Genomic DNA, 20,446 nt, shown 5'->3' with positions numbered 1-20,446 from the left:
CTGTCCCTTTCCCTTCTCTCTCCCTCGCCAATCGCTTTCAATTTGCTGCCCATTCCATTGAACCCAAATGATAAATTTTAAAATCTTTTTTATTAAAAATAAAAAATCTTCTTGTTTTCTTAGAAATTTCCTCAAACATATGAAAAAAAAAAAAAAAAAAAGTGAATTGGTGCACCCATGACACAACCCACCCATCACCACAGCTTGCATTTTGACTTTTGCTGTACAATTTGCAGGTATTAATGCCAACAAATAAATTGTTCTCAATATCTACTCATAATTTTATATTTATTTTAGGGTTTAGGATTATAAGAGTATAGAAACTTTTTCTTGATGGATGTATTTTAAAATTGTAAGGCTGACGGTGATATATAACATGTTAAAGCAAACACTGTCTACTAACGATGGGCTTGAGCTGTTACAGGTTGTAAGGTATGGAAACTTCTCCCTAATAGATGTAATGTCTATTAGCAGTGGGCTTGAACTATTACAGGTTGTAAGGTATGGAAACATCTCCCTAACAGATGCAATGTCTACTGATAGTGGGCTTGAGCTGTTACATGTTGTAAAGGTATGGAAACCTCTCCCTAATAGATGCAATGTCTACTAACAGTGGGCTTGAGCTGTTACAGGTTTAAGGTATGGAAACCTCTCCCTAATAGATGCAATGTCTACTAACAGTGGGCTTGAGCGGTTACAGGTTGTAAGGTATGGAAACCTCTCCTTAATAGATGCAATGTATACTAACAGTGGGCTTGAACTGTTACACGTTGTAAGGTATGGAAACCTCTCTTAATAGATGCAATATCTATTAACGGTAGGCTTGAGCTGTTACAGGTTGTAAGGTATGAAAACCTTTCCCTGATGGATGTGGGATGCATTGATGCAATTTAAAACAATGAGACTGGTAGTGACAATACGTAACCGGTGATAAGAACTCTAAATGGTTTGAATTATGTGAATTATAATAATTGAGTGGTAATAATTATGATGTTATTTGTAATGCATGAAAGCTTTTTCATTATTAAGGGGAAAAAATACAGAAACATTAATTAATGTGTGAAGAAGAGTTGTGTTGTTAAATATAATATGGGGAATATTAAAAATATCACCGACGTCCGACATTAATTGTAACGTGATTTGTTTTTGTTTTTTCCTTTAAAAAAGGTTGTCGTTGTCGGATCGGAACGCAGGTCGGCCACCGGCGGCGGCGGCGGCGGCGCCAACCCCAAGGGATGGTCGTTGTTGGAGACCTGCCGTCTGACACACATTATCCTTTAAAACCTTCGACGTCCCTTAATATAAATCCATTACTTTCTCTTTTTTTTTTTTTTTTTCCTTTAAATACTATTTTGGTGGTATTTTCATTTTTTTTTTTAATTTAGGTCTTTTTAAAATGCTCCTTTAAAAAAAAAAATTACTAATTTTCTTTTATGGATAAGATTTTATTTTAAATTATGTTAAATCCTGGTTCCAGACGAACTAAACATTTATTACAAGAGTGTAGAAACATCTCTACTACACGTGTTTGGAAAACTCGAAAAGAAAAGTCTAAAAAGAACAATATCTACTAATCGCTTAGGCTATTACAAAAAATATCAGAGCCCAACAACGTGTCAACGAGGACACTGGTCCACAAGGAAGGTGGATTGTAAAATCTTTGAGTCAGGTTTAAGGAAAGATTAATGAGACTCAACAGGAAGGAAAGCCTCAACCGAAAACCTTCCCTGAACCGATATTCCCTGACTTGAACCTATTTACCTTATTTATTAACCTGACCTTACTTCTAAGGGTTACTCTCATCTTCAGGAAAAGAAATGACATAAATAATCAAAGCAGCTAATCTTGACAGCTTCCATTTGATATTGAGAAAGCGATAGGCCCAGTGAACTCTCCAATAGTGCCTTGAGGGGCCGGAGAGTTGAGTAATCTTAGATCGTCTAAGATAGAATGGAACTGTCTTTGATTGAAACTGCAGAGATATAGAAAGTGTTCCGCTCATTAAGGAAGGAAAGACTCAACCACATTGATAAGGGGAAGCACGAAAATGAAAGCCTAAAAAAAATAATATCGGTTAGCAGTGAATTTAGGCCGATGTAATTATTACCCAAATATACTATATAATAATAATAATAATAATAATAATAATAATAATAATAAAAATAATAAAAATAATAAAGTACAAATTTTTATTTTGGAAGTACCCACAAAATAACGCATAAATTACGGAGACTAAGGGTGTTTGGTAGACGATTTTAAAAAATTTAGATATGTATTTAATAATAGAAAATTAATATATATTGTATAATACATATTTCAATATTATTATTATTATTTTAATGGAAGTTCAGTAATTTGTGTTGGCATCGAAATGAATAAACATTGCATTTTTTTTGTAATATCGATGTGCATGAGATAATATAGGATAAATAAATAAGAAAATTGGTTTATTATTATTAATTATTATTATTATTATTATTTTGTCGTTTTCTGTACATGGAAGATAGTGAAAGATGTTGGTGGGTGGGAGAGAGGGAATGTGGGGGCAAAGATGCCATAGGGTCACAGGGGTAATTTCCCACTCTATTTTTCTAATTAATATTTTTTTAAATATTATACTATTATTTTCTAATAAAAATGCATTAAACTCTATTTTCTAATTAATGTATTTTTTTTTTTATAATAGTAGTTTTGAATTTTTACTCAAAATTTTATAAATAAAAATAAAATTTTAAAAATTGGGTTTGTAAAAATAGTGAATATAAACTTAATTTTATTAAAAGAAATTAAATATTTGATTGAATTTTGGATAAAAAGGAGGGCAATAAATGGGGTTTTAATTTTGGGTAAATTATGGAGATTGTGAATTTGTGAGAAGGTGGTTGATTTAGGGTTCTTAGGATTAGAGGCCTTTTTAGGCAAAATCTTTGTTGGGTATAGATGGTCCGTCATTAATGCTTGCATTTACTTCTATACCCACTCGGGCGTTATTAATGGTATAAGAGCCAGGATGATGTGCTAGCCTTCTCGTTTTTTTCCGAAGGGGGTAGACACAAGGTGGTATGCCAGTAAGGACGTTGAGCCTCAAGTTGGTGGATTTGGGGGAAGGAAAGAGTGCCAGTGAGGACGCTGGGCCCCGAAGGGGGTGGATTGTGATGTCCCACATTGGTTGGGGAGGAGAACAAACCACCATTTATAAGGGTGTGGAAACCTTCCCCTAGTAGACGCGTTTTAAAGCCTTGAGGGGAAGCCCGAAAGGGAATACCCAAACCATTCCTTGTAAATATGTTCAAATTATGAGTATGACAAAACGAATAACATCGGCTAGCGGGCTTCAACCGTAAAACGAATAACATCTAGGTGAGAAAAAGAGAAAGCTCATCCACCAACCTATATTTACATCAAACTAGATTTAATTAAACAACCAAGCATTATAATATTACCATAAATGTCACCATAAATTAGTGTGTGTATATTATCATAAATGATTTATAATTGTACTAAACGATGCTTATTTTTACTATAAATCTACGTGAACTTATTTTTACTTTTTACTTTTTACTTTTTACCCTCGACGATGCTTTAGTTGGTCTTGTCTTATCATTCAAAGGAAAAAAAAAAAAAAAAAAAAAAAGTATTGGTTTATTTTTTGTTTTTGTGTTGAATGGGGGATGGGTAGGGCTAGGCTCCCACCACTTTAGTTTATGGCTTCCCCACCAAATCAAAGTGATGTTGGTTATCTTGAATCTCATTCCCCTTGGTGTTGTATTTTCAGAGTTAGGTTAGGCCGATCGACGACCCCACACCCAACTAGTTTCATAAGCTCGACTTCTATTTATGGGTCTCTATTTATTTAAAAAAAAAAAAAGTTGCTCTAAAACATCTAGTGAAAATTCAATATTAATTGGGGAGAAAATAATTTTACAGGAGTTTCTGAGTGTTGGGAGAGGCGTTCCACTGCTAATTAAGAGGTTATCATGAGTTTATAGGTAAGGAATACATCTTGATTGGTACGAGATCTTTTGGGAAACTAAAATTATGCTTAAAGTAGACAATATCATACCATTGTGAGGGATCCTGATTCACAACATGGTATTAGAGTCATGCCCTTAATTTAGCAAAAGTGACAAACACAACAAAAGGAGTTGAGCCTCAACTAAGGGGAAGATGTTTGAGGGCTTCATACAATATGTCTCAGATGAGACTAGCCTCGAAGTTGTGGTCAAAAGTGAATCAAGTATCGAACAAGAGGTATACTGTATACGAGAGCTCCAGAAAAAGAAGTTGAGCCTCACGAAAGGAAAGGTCGGGATTGAACATGTTTTTATTTTTCCTCCCTACAAAAAGGAAAAAAAAAGTTTATTATTATTATTTTTATATATAATGCTTTATTGTTGAATGTGGGGGCAAGAACAAACTAAAGATGCCCAAATCAATCAATCAATAGTTTCCATTAAATTAAAGTATTTTGGTTTGAAGTGGTGGAATTTGGAATCATGGCCTCAATTATATTAATTCAGAATCCCGAACCCACTTGGATCAATGCAACAATACTCGTCTTGTCTATACATTCATATAAAGTTTACAGATCAGAATTTCAAATACTTTTTCTTATAATTTATTCTCGATACTATATATTTTATTTTATTCGGTATCCGGATAGATCTAACCGCTAATAATAATTCAAAATATGCAACTATTATAATTTCACTCTCATCTAAACTTTATCGTTCATAAAACTCATTCTTTTAGTTATATGCTTACGAGTTAAGAAATTGATGATCGTGTTAAATAAACTTTAAAAAGATACATTTTAAGAAAAGGGTGATCTTTAAAAAAGAAATGTACGGACAAAAGATAGAGAATATCGACGAGAGTTGGCAAATCATATATCTATAGACGTATATATACTTATTTATAAAGATGCTATACGATTGAGTTGAAGATTAGGGCAAAGAGAAGGATAGTGTCGATGGGTTTTCGAGAATCATAGGTCAAATGAGTTTTTGATTCTCGTGGTGGTGGTAGTGTGTTTAGGGCATTTGTTGTGAGAATCGAGTTTGCAAGGGTCGGTTTCAATCAACAAGTGTACCACATCCTTCATGGTGGGTCTAAGTGCAGGATTCTTGTACGTGCACCGAATAGCAATCTTTAGAACTTGAATCATCTCGTCTTTAAACGATAACGAAACTTTCTTGTCCAAAACTTCTACAGCTCCTTCCTTCGTGTCTACTTTATTCGAAACCCAATATATAATATTCTTGTTCTCTCCGAACTCCGCCTCCACCGGCTTCTTCCCCGTTATCAGCTCCATCAACACAATTCCAAAGCTATACACATCGCACTTCGTCGTGGCTTTCGATGAATATGCATATTCTGTTTTACGTTAAAATCATTAGTTAACACACAGGACGCTATACCATTTGAAAATTTTGAAAGTTTAGGACATACCCGGGGCGAGATAGCCGTAAGTGCCGGCGATGACGGTGGTGGTCGAGTCCTTACCAGCTCGAGCTTGCAAGACTTTAGCAATGCCAAAATCAGCAACTTTAGGCTGATAATGAACATCCAACAGTATATTAGTGGTTTTAATGTCTCTATGAATTATAGAAGGCGAGAGATCATGATGAAGGTAAGCCAAGCCCTGCGCTATGCCCAACGCAATCTGGTGCCGTGTCGGCCAGTCCAAATGAACCCAACCCTTGTGCAGGGCGTCCCATAAATTGCCGTTGGGCAGGTACTCATACACCAAAAGGCTGCAGTCCAAGCTCGAGAAATGGCAGTATAATTTCACGATGTTCTTATGCCTTATACTCCCCAATGTCTCCACTTCCGTTTTCAGCTCTTTGTCCAAGAACAGCTGCTCCTGATCCGACCGTCGGTCTTTCCCCTTTCGTCTCCACGGCCTTTTAACGGCGACGATTTCACCGCTGCTTAGCTCAATTTTGTACACTGTACCGGCGCCGCCATGGCCGACGATGTTCTTCTCCACCATTGATTCGATTATCTCTCTTGGGTCGAAGCTGATTCGGTGGAAGCTTTTGACGTCGTATGAGAAAAACGATGAAGATTGTGTCTCGTCCTGTTCCATTTCTGTTTTTTCTCGGCTGAATCGTCGTCGGAGATACAGAGCAGCTCCGATGAAGATTATGAACGCTGATACTCCGATTGTCCAGATGGAATTCAGCCGTTTTTTGTTGAGATTTTGAGAACAAACTGGGAATTTTTGGTCGGATGAATCTAAATAAATCGAAACGCACAATCCTGGGTTGCCGGAAAAGCTCTCCACTAACCCATATTTGATCAAAGACAGAGGAATCGGACCGGAGAGTTGGTTGTTTGAGAAATTGATTGAGTTCGGCAACAATTCACAGAGGCTTTCCGGGATGTTACCGGACAGTCGATTGTCGGATAAATCAAGAACATTAAGAGATTTAATCTCAGAAAGCGAAGTGGGTATTGAAGAATTCAGGTGATTTCGTTGCAAAAGCAGCAAATTAAGCCTCTTGAGATTCCCAATTTCAGAAGGAATCGGACCAGACAAGAAGTTGTTGCTAAGATCAATCTTAACCAAATTGGTCGCTTTAGAGATTTCCGGCGGCAACTCGCCGGAAATCATGTTACTCTGCATGAACAATTCCGACAGATTCCTGGCTTCAGCAAATGAATTCGGAATTTCACCGCTAAGATTATTGTTAGCAAAATCAATAATCGAAGCATGTGGAAGACCCAAAAGTCCCGCCGGCACCGGACCTTCTAGAAAATTCCAGCTGACTCGAAACCGTAAAAGTGACTGGCATTTACCATACGCCGGCGGGATTTGACCGGAAAATTTATTTTGCAACATCAGAAAATACATTAATTTACCTTCTCTACAGACATCTGTCGGTAAGGGACCGGAGAAATGATTTTCCGACAAGTCGAGAACCAACATGGGTGAAAATTGTCCCAAATTACTTGGAACTTCTCCGGTCATGTAGTTGTCGTAAAGGGATAACATAGTGAGCGTCGTTGAATTCGAAATTGAAATGGGAATCTCCCCTGTTAAGGAGTTGTTGTAAAGCTGAAGAACTTCAAGCTTAGGAAGACGACAAATCGACTCAGGAAGCTTCCCAGTCAACATGTTGACCGACATGTCCAAGTCCACGAGTTCTGTTAAATTCCCGATCTCCTCTGGAATTTCCCCGATTAATGAATTGTAATAAAGCTCCAACTGTCTCAAATTCTTCAAATTCCCGATTTCTTTCGGAATTTCTCCGGCGAGGAAGTTGCCGCTTAATTCCAAGTCAACGAGCGCCGTCATATTCCCAATCGTCGCCGGAATTCTCCCCCCCAACATACAAGTCGTCAACACCATCGATTTCATCTTCGTCAACTCCGACAAATCCTCCGGCAACTGCCACATATTGAAATTATTATCCTCGTTGAAATTCAGCCTCTCGAGCTTCGTCAAACTGAAAACCGACAACGGAAAGTCGCCGGTGAAGTTGTTATACGACATGTCGAGAATCCTAAGGTTTCTCAACGGCGAGAAATCCGGTAACGTCCCAGTCATAGACAGAAAACTCATATCCAATTCCTCCAAAACAGAGCAATTCGTTATCCCACGTGGAAACGTCCCTCGTAAGCCACTCTGCCCAAGTCGCAACACTCTCAACTCCGGCAAATAAGTACACACATCCGCCGGAAACTTCCCAGAAACCTCCCTGCCGGAGAGATCAATCCCAACCACAAACCCCTTTTCATTACAGGTAACGCCGGTGAAATTACAGAACAAACTCCCGCCGGAAACATCCCAATCGGACGGCGAAGAATTCCCGATCAAAAGGTCTTGCATCATAGATAGAAACAGAGATCGATCACCTCCAATGGGTTGAGAAATGAAAGAGAGAAAAAGAAAGAAGAAGTAGAAAAGGAGGGCCATTGTTGATGTTGGCGGCGGCGGTGGCGGTGGCGGTGTGGCAGAGGAGGAGGCGGATGATGAGAAGTATATAAATGGGGGGATGAGTGAGTGCAGGGAGCAATAATAAGAGAAGAATGAAGTGAAGGAATAATTTGAATCGCTTCAAGAATTTGTTCAATCAAAATTGATTCCATTATGTGAAGCAATTTTACGCGTTCTGTTTCATCCATCTAATGCCACTTTATTCCTTTTGTGTTTAATTTCTTCATCTCTAATTTTTATTTATGTAATTTCCGATGTGTAATTATTTAATTTCTCAAAAAATCAAAATTCCACGTGGACAGACATGGGTCCCACAAAGGAAAGAGGAGAATCTGTATTGGGGAGGAGTTGATGCCCACTTCTAAAAAGCCACCGGGGGAATCCGATTTCGTAGCTACCACTGAACTCTCTATTTTTATTTAATTTATTTAATTAAATGGAATATTTATTTTTATCATCCTTGGGCCTAAGGTGTTTAAAGATCGGCCCATTAATTCTAATGGGCCGACAAACTGAAAAGTGGGCTCGCTCACCCATTACGAGTTCTACATTGGGCTGGGCCGATTTTTCTATAATTATCTCGTGGAGTCTTCATGTCATCTGAAAGTCCCACGTCCGCTGATTTAGAGAATGATCATGGATTTATAATCCATGAATAATATTTTCATTGGTATGAGGCTTTTGAGAAGCACAAAGCAAAATCACAAGAGCTTATATTCATTGTGGTCAATATCTCCGTGATTTCTAACAATAATTTTTAATTCTATTAATGGTCGTATATTTAACTATTATTCATGTGATTTGAGGTACATTAATTATTGAGTCGAGTGTTAGGTGCCAACCTAAATGGATTTCTACTATTTTCTTTTTATTAAAAAGGTATGAAAAAAAAAAGACAAAATATAATGTTTTTTACTTATATTAACTAAAGTAGGACTCTAATTCGAGCTACACGTACATGACATGCACGAAACTTCAAAACGCTGCGAGAACAACAATGATTTTTTATATGTCAACCAGCCCATAATTTAACGGATAAATCCTACCGACCCCAAAATAATTAAACTTTAAAAAGTGCTACAAAGTCCCAACTTTTGGAGATCGAATGATTTAGACCATCGAACCAAACGTCTATTAATTTCCTTGTCTTTTTCATAAATTCCTTCAAAAAATTTCTATACAACGTGGAAGATTTAGATTTAGATATCAATGTTGTTGATATCTTTGGCAATGAGTATCCCAAGCAGGCGACAGGGGTGGGCTTCTTCAAGCATTTGAACCACACTCCTCATGGTGGGTCTCATGGAAGGAACCCTGGCTGTGCACAATATTCCTATTCTTAATACCTTTATGGCTTCCTCTTTATATGCATCGCCAATTCTTGAATCCACCAACTTTAATACACTTTCTTTGCTCTTCAAATTGTTTGATACCCACTCTACGATCTCCTTGTTCTCTCCGAACTCCGCCTCGATCGCTCTTTTCCCGCTCACTAACTCCATCAATACCACTCCGAAGCTGTACACGTCGCTCTTCTCGTCCACTTTGTAACTGTATCCATACTCTGCATACAATTAGGGTTTACGTCAATTCACAATTCTCCAAAATGGGTATTGAGTTGTTAATCAATTTTAAAGGTTAAGCTTGAGTTTACCTGGTGCGATGTAGCCGGGAGTGCCTGCAACGATATGGCTTGTCTCGTTGAACCCACTTGTGTTGAGGACTTTGGCAAGCCCGAAATCGGCTATTTTGGGTTTGAGACATTCATCCAAAAGTATGTTGCTGGATTTGACATCTCTGTGAATCACTGGTTGGTCGCAACCGTGATGGAGATACTCTAATCCCTTTCCTGCTCCGACTGCGATTTCGTATCTTGTTTCCCAATCTAACTCTATTTTTGTCGATGTGTGAAGTCTGTCCCATAAGCTTCCATTAGGCATATATTCGTATACCAACATGCTTGAGACCTCGCTCGTAATGCTGCAGTATAGCTTCACTACATTCACATGGCGGATCGAGCTTAGAGTCTTCACCTCCGAGTCGAATTCTAACGACTTTGCTCTCTGTTTCGGTAGAATTGGAGAGGAGCTTCGGTTATTGTTGTTGTTCATTCTCTCGTATGGATCGGTGTTCCAAATGTGCTTCACAGCTAACTCTTTCCCGTTTCCGACCGTCACTTTGTAGACGTTGCCAGAACCTCCTTTTCCGATTAAATTCTCATCCTTAATGGAATCGAGTATCTCGTCCTCTGTGAATGTCATTACGTGGAATGATTTTAGGTCCCACGATTCCTTTTTAAGCGACCGATCTCGATATTTGTCGCTCTTTCTCAATTTTATGAAGCACCATAGTGTTGCACCGAGAAGAATTAATCCGACGAGGATACCAATGACGAGTATTCGAACGTCCTTGGACGTGCCAGAACTCTTTGAACATCGCCGTAAAAAGCCATCGGTCTCGCTACAAAGGCCAGGATTTCCGGTGAAGCTTTCGTTGTAAGCTCCATTCGATAGCGATAGAGGAACTGAACCAGATAATTGATTGTTGGAAAGATCGAGAAGACTCAATTTCAAATGCGAAAATGTCGAAGGGATTTCACCTGATAAGTCATTATTGGAGAGATTCAAAGAGTTGAGAACCGGAAGAAAACCTAGAGACGAAGGAATTTGTCCAGAGAAGAAATTCTCCGCCAAATTGACGATACTTAGGGAATTACACGAGCCGATCGTTTCCGGAATCGAACCGGAGAATTTATTTCCTTGCAATTCAAGGCTGTCGAGATTCTTGAGGTCACCGATAGACATCGGAAGCTCATCGGAGAACTGATTAATACTCAAGTCAACCGAAGCAAGAGATTCCGCTTGTGAAATCTCCAATGGCAATCGGCCTGAGAATCGATTATTTCCGACGTAAAATTCAGAGAGAGACACAGCCTTTCCAATATCAGAAGTAATCGAACCAACCAACTGATTTGACGCGAGATCAATTATATTCACATTCGGCAATCCCCAAATTCCCGACGGAACAACCCCGGTGAGCGAGTTCTGACTGACTCTAAATCGGTTCAAAGTGGAGCAATTAGCATAAGTCGCCGGAATCTCGCCGGAGAAATTGTTCTGAAGAATCAAAAGCTTCTGCATCGTCCCCTGCTTACACATATTCGGAGGAATCGATCCCGTCAAGAAATTCTCCGACACATCAATGAAATCAAACGCCGCCCAAGAACCAATGGATTGCGGCAGAGGCCCCGTAAGCCTATTCCGATAAAGGGACAGATTAACCAGCGACTTAAACTCCCCAAACTCCACCGGAACATGGCCGGAAAATTGATTGTCAAACATTTGCAGAGAAACCAAATTCGTCAAAAACCTCAACTCCGACAAATCCCCATGGATATAATTCAACGAAGCATCGAAATTCTTAAGGCCGGTAAGGTTTCTTAACCCCACCGGAAATGTCCCCGTTAATTGATTATTATAGAACACCAACTGCCAGAGCTTCTGCAGGCGACCAATCTCCGGCGGAATATTCCCTGTTACAAAATTGTCGGAAAATTCAAAACTAAGAAGCTCCGTGAGATTACCAATAGATCTTGGAATTTCCCCTGTTAAGCTACAATTCGACAAATACAGCAAATTAAGCCTCTTCAAATTGGTGACCTCCACCGGAAAAGTAGCGTTCTCAAAAGGGTTATCTCCGACGCTCAGCTCAATCAAACCGCTCAAATTCCCGACGGATTTCCATGGAAACTTACCGGAAAACCCACTTGAATTCAAATACAGATACTCCAATCCCGGCAACGAATGTATGTCCGGGAAAGAGCCGGAGAAGCCATTGCTGCTGAGATCCAAATGCTTCAGTTTTACACAATTGTTTAAACTCTCTGTCACTTCGCCGTGCAGGGAATTGGCGCGAAGAATCAGCTTTTCCAACGCCGGCAACTGGCAAACGGAATCAAAAGGAAAAACGCCGGTTAAACCCCATTTGGAGAGGTTAATTTCGTTGACGAACCCGTGTGAATTGCAGGCGATTCCGGTGAAATTGCATTTGGGGTTTTGGAGTCCCCAATTTTGGAAGACGGCGGCGTGTGTGTTGTGGAGAGAGGAGATGAGTTTGGTTAGGATTTGACGTTCGTCGTCGGATTTGATTCCGGTGAGAAAGGCGAGGAGGAGAGAGAGAAGAGAGAGGAAATGTAGAGACGACATGTCGTGAAAATGAAGACCGACCGACCGACGACCGACGGTCTAAGTAGATCGCGTGGGAAAAGGGTATGAATATTTCTATTATTTAATTATGGGTTTAATGGTTTTTATCGAAAGAGATGAATTTGATTCGAAGAACCGAAAGGAAAACGATAAAAAAGGTTAAATCTTTAGTTTCAACACACAGTCTCTGTAATTCTGAGGCTGGTCGTTGGTCAACGTAGCCACTTGGTCAAATTTGAAACATGCCACGTCATCAAAATTCAGGTAAAAATATCATTTTAATATATATTTTAACCTTTGAAATATTATTTTTACCATGACAAGTTACAATTTAACGTAGTTATTGCCATTCAAAAAGTTAAAAATTATTCATGAATGCTAATTTTAATTAAGATTAAGAGTGTTTCATATGAATGCTAATTTTAAAAATTTATGGGTAATTTGTAATCGAAGTATTAATAATAAATGTTTTTTTTAATAGAAGGGTATTATTGGAAAGTCATATTTTTTATTATTAAAAATTTGAAAAATTATGAGTATTTTTTTTTAAATGAAACACAAGATTTATGGATTTTTTTTTTATTATTTTAACCTATAGTTTATGCATAAATACAAAAAAATCTAAAATATATTGTATACTAAAATAATATATATCTTGATTTGTTATATCAATAATAATAATAAAAAAAAGAACAAAAATAATGCGTGAATGAAATTGAAGTTGAGAAAGTGAGTACATCCGTGAAAAGCTAGTTAATACGAACCAAAACGGGAAGCCGCCATGGTTGACTTCTGAATCTAATGACGTGGCGCACCTCCCTTCGCCACGTGTATCAAATATGGAGTACCAATAGTAATAAAAATAATAGAGAGAATTATACCCGTAATAATCCACAGTGAAAAATATGAAGGTGTTTATGTTCTTAACTAGTTGAACACTTGACTCAACACAATAATAAAAATTGTGAGATTTCACATCGGAGAAAGAAATGAGTACCAATAAGGGCTCCAAATGGGTGAATAGTAAAGTCCCATATCGGTTGGAGAGGGAGACGAAACACTCTTCCTTATAAATATGTGAAAACTTCCCTGCAACAGACGAGTTTTAAATTTTTTTTTGTAGGAAAAGTCAAATAGAACAATACCGACTAGTTGTGGCTTTGAATATTATCATCGCAACGTTTTTGTTTTATTTTAAAATATAATTAAACTCTTATCATCGAGAAGTGTAACAAGAGTGGACTAGATTTGCAAGAAAAAAACAAACAAGAGCTTAAAGAATGAATTCCACATAAAATAAAATCAAATTTAGGTCTTCCTCACAAAAAATATTAGAAAAATAGCTCAATTATTAATTTAATGTTCTTTTTCTAATTCCATACTTCCCCCATGTGGTGTACAAATATAATTATTTCTAAAATTCGATTTTAAAACGAGTCAATTAGAGAGAGGTATAACAATGTTTCGTTTCCCGCATTAACCGACATGAGATCTCACAGTCCACCATTAGGGCACTAGAACACTGTCCAATATATCCACCATCAGGGTGCTAGAACATTGTCCAGTGTCAACCGATGTGGGATCTCACAATCCACCATCAAGGCATTAGAGCACTGTCCAATGTCAATCAATAAGAGATCTCACAATCCACCTTTGTGTGCACACTACACACTGTCCAGCGTCTAGCTCTATACTCACTACTAGCAAATATTGTCATATTTGAGCTTTCATTTTCCAGCTTTCCCTAAAGGTTTAAAACACATCCACTAGGAAGAGGTTTCCACACCCTTATCATAAATGTCTCGTTCCCTATAAACGTCATTTTTTTTTCATATACCAGCTCATCGTGGTTTCCTCTATCATGGCTCGATGAAATAATAATAATTTATTTATTATATAATGATAATAATAATGGAGTAGTCAAATGTGTAGATATAATAATATAATTCGAAAAAAAAAAAACAATATCTTTAATTGTGCGACCATTGTGGGGTGGCTTTAATGGCATCCATTTGTAATTAAGATTATTTTTTAATATAAAAATGATTTTAATTAATGACATAATTTTTTTAATATAATTTAAGAATAAAATCATAGATTAAAGTAAATAAAGCAATATCTACTTTAATCGTCTGTATTTAAAAATATATATTATTCCCGTGGGTAATTAGTGACGTAAATAATAAAAAAAATTGTGTATATTAAATGAAAAATAAATTATTATTTTATGTGGCGCACCGATTTGGCAATACTGGAGTCCCTTTGAAACTAAGCACACAGCTTTTTCAAAAATAATTATTTAATGGGGAAAGGTTCATTTTAAGGCACAATTAATCCCACAATTAATAATCTAAATATATTCCAAATTAATTTTACGAAATTCAAATTATAATACTTTTTAAAAAGAAAATGATATAAGATTTATTAAATTAATAATAATATACACGTCATTTGATAATTTTGTTTTTGATATATTTTTTTTTAAAATAAGATTAATTATTCCATATTTAATTTCTTCCAACTCTTATCCATTCGTTACTTTTTTTAAAGTAACAATCAATTTTCCGAATTAAATATTAAAAAATGAATTGAATAGCGTGAAGGAAGAGGACACGTGCTCCTTCACTATTGGTTCCCCTTCGCCCACAAATTTAATTTTTTTAGTATTTATTTTTTATTTTTATTCAAAATAATAAACTAAATATTAAGGACTTCTACAATATCTAAAAAAAGACTTTAATAACTAATTTATTAAATATTGACTTCAAGTATGATTATATGAATAAATAATTAATTTTGTGTCCATTAAGCAACAATAATGCTATTATTTTACCCGATAATTTATTTATTTTTTTTAAATAAAAGATGAGATAGATGTCCCATTCCAATAATAAATTAAAAAATATATAATAATTATAAAATTTATAACGTTTGGGCTCAAGCCCATGTAGATATTGGGTGGATCGCATGAATCTCAGATTTGGGCCGACAATAGTTTTGGAATAATTATTTGAATTTTAAAAATATCTAATAACCTAATTTTTAAATTCGAATAAAATTTTATGTTTAATTTTGTATTAAATAGGTTCGTGAAATTATACTTTGACTTATTAGATATAAAATTAAAAAATTCAGAAGTATATTTAACATGAAATTGAAAATTTAGAAACGGAACATGTAATTTAATCTCTCAATTTTATTCGATTAATGTTGTTTTCTAATCACCGGAGCCACTGGCCATCCTTTTCATAGCTCAGAAATTTAGTAATCTACCTACTTAATATTTATTAAGAAAAATCATTTTTAACATTTTTGAAAAATTAAATACGTCGTTTGTTATAGTAACTCACCAAACCATCATTCCTTTTATAAATGCTCAATTATTACACAAACATTATTTTATTTAATTAACTTTATTTATTCTGACACGTGTCGTACAGTGATTGGTTGAGTTTAACGAAGAAAGATGACAAATAACTAGGTAGCTATTGGAGCTATATTAAGTCTAATCAAATTTGAAATTTTTAATTATTATAAGATAATTAGTGAACTTCGGGGCTATAAAGTATTTCATCAATAGTCTAATAATTTGAGTTGCTTGTAAATAATTAATAAGATTCCTACGTCATAATATAATAATATAATAATATCATCCGTGCAATAATTAATAGTTGATTAATTAATTAATTGATGCATTCAGAAGTTTTTAATTATAATTAAATTACACGATTTAGTTTCCATTTTGTGTATATTAGTTGGTTAATGTGTTGGATGATGAAAGTTTTACATCCACTAATTTAGAGAATAATTTATAAACTTATAATCAAAGAATACTCTCTCCATTGGTAGGAGGCATTTTAGGAAGTTTAAAGCAAAGCCATGAGAGTTTATGTTCAAAGTGAACAGTATCATATCATTGAGGAGAGTCGTGTTCGTCTAACCTAGGATGAGATGCCCTTAATAGTGTTGAAATAAAGGCAGAGGTGGCCACGTGGTTAATGACCGAATGGCCCACAACGCGGAGCTTTTAATGATAAAACCATCGTCTATCTGGAGCTGTACCCGCGAGCTCTGCCCGAAAAAAACTCCCGCTAGATCTTGGCCGCCTGCCCCTGCCCGTAAGTTCTTCGTCAACTTACTCGCCTCCCTAAATTTTCTACTAAAACCTAAGCCCAATCTTTCTCCGACAACTGCCTTTCATTTCGGATTTCTCTTCCCATTCCACCAATTTCAATTCATTGATCTCTTTTGGCACCCAATTTCTGCTTCTGATCTTCTCCTTGTCTCTAATTAACTTTGCTCTCCCGATTTGTTTGATTGCTTCGTTGAACTGGATTTCAGAGCTCTAATTTGGAGTAAAATGTTATAGATTCATGTAGTGTTGCTGAGATTTGCTTGTTTTTTTGATCGGTTGATGGCGTCGATACGGAGGACTTCGTCTCCGGCGTATCCCGATCGGCTTTATCCGAACGGGATCCCTTCTTCGCCATCTTCGAAGCTTCTTTCTAATGCTAAATACTCGTCTCCTGTCTCGTCGTTTGCCGTTGAAGCGCGGAGATTCCTCTCTGGAGCTCTCTTTCTCAAGTATCCTCTGCGGAAAGGTAGCAATAATTGGCGAAGAGCATTCTTTAGATGCCTTGTGTTTTTCTTGCTTGGCTTCTTGCTAGGTATGATGCCGTTTGGCCATGATGCCGGCGACATTCGAAGCCATGACTTCTCATTCGAGATCAAGCCGCCGCATGTGAACGCGCAGTTCGAGAAAGATAGTCGTGGTCAGGTTTGGCGAGAGGATTCAGTTGTCGATTCAGTTAATTTGTTGGTCAAGCCATCTCCGGAAGTGAATTCGACTTTCACTTCAGTACCTAAAACGCAGTTGATTGTGGTGACACCGACGTATAATCGTGCACTTCAAGCCTATTTCTTGAATAGGTTGGGTCAGGCGCTGAAGCTTGTGAATCCTCCATTGCTGTGGATTGTGGTGGAGATGAATTCAGCGTCGATGGAGACTGCCGAGATATTGCGGAAAACGGGGGTTATGTATAGACATTTGGTTTGCACTAAAAACATGACTGACGTGAAGGATAGAGGTGTTCATCAAAGGAACGCAGCTTTGCAACACATTGAGCGTCATAAGCTCGATGGGATCGTTTACTTTGCCGATGACGACAATATATATTCGTTGGAGTTGTTCGATAGCCTGAGAGATATCAGGTAATTGAGACTCATTCTGATGATTTTACATATAGATATAAAAGTTCGATATTCTTTAGTCATCATGTTAGGCTTCAAACATTCTTTTGTCCATCAATTTTTATACGTTGCTTTCAAAATTGAGGACTACTTGATCCGTCCGTTTCGATCATTATTGCATTTGTTCGTAAATTTTGTATTTTTGTCCATTCTTGGTATATATTGTGCGCTTTGATTGTTTTTATCATTATGGCAGTTTTTTAGCTGAGAAAATAGTGCATATAATTTCGCACCTATATGATCTTATCCACCTTTGGTTGCATAACTAATTTTTATGTATTTATGTTGATATCCCAATCATTTCTTTCTACGTTTAGATTGACAGAAATCTTGAGCGAAAGTGACGCCGATTAATAATCTCTTTGTTGGCAGCTTTTTTTCGTAACATCCCATCACCTTTGGTCGATATTATCTGATTGGCCCGATAGGTAGAGTAGACACTGGCCCAGTGTCCTTAGTGGCACACAGCCCGGTGTCTAGCTCTTATACAATTTGTAATCGTCCAAGTCCAACATTAGCAAATATGGTATGTTTTGACCTGTTACTTATAGAGCAAGTTTGAAAATGCGTCTTCTAGGGGAGGTTTCCATGCCCTTATAAAGGAATGTTTCATTCCCCGTCTCTGTCTCTTAGGGAGAGGTTTCCATGCCCTTCTAAAGGAATGTTTCATTCCCCGTCTTTGTCTCTTAGGGAGAGGTTTCCATGCCCTTCTAAAGGAATGTTTCATTCCCCTCTCCAATCAATTTGGGATTTTAGCTGTACGAAGAGCTGAATTTTCAGAGCGTGACTTGTAGTCTCTACCAATATACTCCAACTTAATGCTTTCTCCTTAGAAGTTTATATAATGACCCTTCGAAGGTTCATTAAATAGCTAGCATTTAGGAATCCTTTGTCATGTTTTAGATTGCTTTGTGGTGTAATATGCAACTTTTCTTTCTTTTATTTGATAGTTTGAGCTAGATTTTCTTCTGAGAAACGACCTTTTATCTTAGCGGAACATATTTCTTGTTTTCTCTACATGACTGGGATTTCTGGTCCAAATTTCTAATTTATGTTTACTCTGAAGACTCCTCATCTTAGTATACTAATCTTTCAGCCGCTTTGGCACTTGGCCCGTTGCTATGCTCGCACAAAACAAAAACAAAGCGATTCTGGAAGGTCCTGTATGCAATGGAAGCCAAGTAGTTGGATGGCACACGAATGAGAAAAGTAAGAGGCTTAGAAGATTTCATGTCGATATGTCTGGATTTGCTTTCAACAGCACCATCCTGTGGGATCCAAAGAGATGGAGACGCCCTACTTCAAAGCCTATTCGACAGTTAGATACTGTGAAAGAGGGTTTTCAGGTATTATTATGTGCCCTCTCCATAGTTCTTGTAGTTGTCATTCACATGTACGCAGTGCTATAATTATATAGCTTGCCATCCTTTTCTCTTTGGCAGGAGACTACATTCATAGAGCAAGTAGTTGAAGATGAAAGCCAAATGGAAGCTGTGCCTACTGGCTGTTTAAAAGTAATGAATTGGCATCTCCATTTGGAAGTACCCAATTTTGTTTATCCCAGCGGTTGGGTGTTTCCAAAGAATCTTGATTATGTCCTGCCAATCAAGTGATTGAACATTGCCATTGCAGTTTAAAGCTTAGAATTTTAGACAGGTACCATCTTTTTAGGCTTGCAACTCTTTTTGATCTTCTTTAGATAGGGTGTGATCCTGGCTAAATGTGTTGATATATATACAAACAATTATGAGAATGAGAAGTTTTCTACAAGATCCCACGTTGGTTGGGGAGGAGAAGGAGAATGAAACAGTTTTTATAAGGGTGTGGAAACCTCTCCCTATCTCCGTGGGAGACTAGTTTTAAAATTCTTGAGGAGAAGTCTAAAAGGAAAGCCAAAAGAGGACAATATCTGTTAGCGGTAGGCTTGTACTGTTACATTTCCTCACAATCCGGAAGCTTGCTATATTTTATCTGATACTAAATGCATATAGCTTCGTCACCATTGGTTAATACTGATAGAAAATGAAGTTGCAATATCAATGATATAAGAGACCTCGCTTTCTTTGATGGCAGTTTGATCCAAATCTGAATTTTGGTGGCTTTTGATTCCCGATTGGATCATTGCTTGAACTGGCGCCGTTGGTGATGAAGAGTACCATGGGAAGCTTGGCTTTCGACACAAAGAAGTACGAGTTCATCATTTTTCCTCGTAAGAATTTTCTTGCATATTCTTTAACACAAATGAGTTTGGTATAGTTGTAGATTTTTAGTGCTTAATTTAGAGAGTTTTTTTTTTCAACTTTCGATTGTTACAGCAAACCCTTCCAAATATTGTGGGGCGGGGACTGTTGTATATGTAAACTCTGTATTTGTTGTTAAACCGATTGATGACCAAATCAATGGGGGCCTAATCAAGTAAGGCCATTTTCTTCTAAGAGTAAGACAGTTCGCAACATTTCTATTCCCCCATCACCATCTCTGTTTTAACACACCATTTCAGAAATTATGGCAATGTTATCTCCTGAATTACCTAAACGTCTGCCCGTGTTTTCATTCTTTCCCTTCTGGCCACACGCCCGACCAGTTAGTCTCCTATAAAAGGAAGGGTTTCGTCTCTCTCCGAGATAGAAAGGCTGATTTGGATTGACTTTCTAAGTGCTGATATTTATATATATATATATATATATATATATGTACTCACAAATACTATTATTGTTGCATCTCATTTGAATTTGAGAATTTGTGAGAAGGAAAGTTTTGTATGCGGTAAAGCTAGAAGAAAGACGGTTTACATATTCACATACACACACAACAGTTGTGAGAACAAGAAATTGAACTATCAATCTCGAGAATGATTATTAGTTGCTTATCTATTGAGTTGAGGTTGGCAATAGGAAAAGAAAAGGCAAAGTTATATTACAATTTTAGTTCCTTTTGAGAGGTTCGTATCTATGACTTTTCAATTATTTCTACAAGTTTAGTTGTTGAACTTTAAAATTTGTGTTTATGTCAATTCAAACGAATGGGAACCGAATAATTTATAGGT

At 37.0% G+C, this 20,446-nt stretch overlaps 3 protein-coding genes across 3 annotated transcripts; 1 reads left to right on the top strand and 2 right to left on the bottom strand.

The window, feature by feature from the left end:
* Nucleotides 1-4,877: 4,877 nt before the first annotated feature.
* LOC111797589 (receptor protein-tyrosine kinase CEPR1) lies at nt 4,878-8,148 on the bottom strand. Its single transcript, XM_023680638.2, has 2 exons — nt 5,452-8,148; nt 4,878-5,376 (listed from the first exon to the last, which is right to left on the bottom strand). Exons 1-2 carry the CDS (start codon nt 7,922-7,924, stop codon nt 4,988-4,990), a joined length of 2,862 nt encoding a protein of 953 aa, XP_023536406.2. The 5' UTR covers nt 7,925-8,148; the 3' UTR covers nt 4,878-4,987.
* Nucleotides 8,149-9,054: 906 nt separating this feature from the next.
* Nucleotides 9,055-12,197, bottom strand: LOC111797388 (receptor-like protein kinase 7). Its single transcript, XM_023680373.2, has 2 exons — nt 9,600-12,197; nt 9,055-9,509 (listed from the first exon to the last, which is right to left on the bottom strand). Exons 1-2 carry the CDS (start codon nt 12,148-12,150, stop codon nt 9,145-9,147), a joined length of 2,916 nt encoding a protein of 971 aa, XP_023536141.2. The 5' UTR covers nt 12,151-12,197; the 3' UTR covers nt 9,055-9,144.
* Nucleotides 12,198-16,209: 4,012 nt separating this feature from the next.
* Nucleotides 16,210-19,835, top strand: LOC111796454 (putative beta-1,4-xylosyltransferase IRX9H). The gene is made up of 4 exons (XM_023679062.2): nt 16,210-17,361; nt 18,497-18,746; nt 18,843-19,056; nt 19,474-19,835. The coding sequence occupies exons 1-3, from the start codon at nt 16,565-16,567 to the stop codon at nt 19,011-19,013; spliced, it is 1,218 nt and encodes a 405-aa protein (XP_023534830.2). The 5' UTR covers nt 16,210-16,564; the 3' UTR covers nt 19,014-19,056; nt 19,474-19,835.
* The last annotated feature ends 611 nt before the right edge of the window (nt 19,836-20,446 follow it).

The sequence above is a fragment of the Cucurbita pepo genome, chromosome 6 (genome assembly GCF_057944985.1).
Source record: "Cucurbita pepo subsp. pepo isolate OVF chromosome 6, ASM5794498v1, whole genome shotgun sequence".
NCBI classification, from domain to species: domain Eukaryota; kingdom Viridiplantae; phylum Streptophyta; class Magnoliopsida; order Cucurbitales; family Cucurbitaceae; genus Cucurbita; species Cucurbita pepo.
Note: the sequence above shows the minus strand (reverse complement) of the source record. Positions and strands in the feature narration are given on the sequence as shown.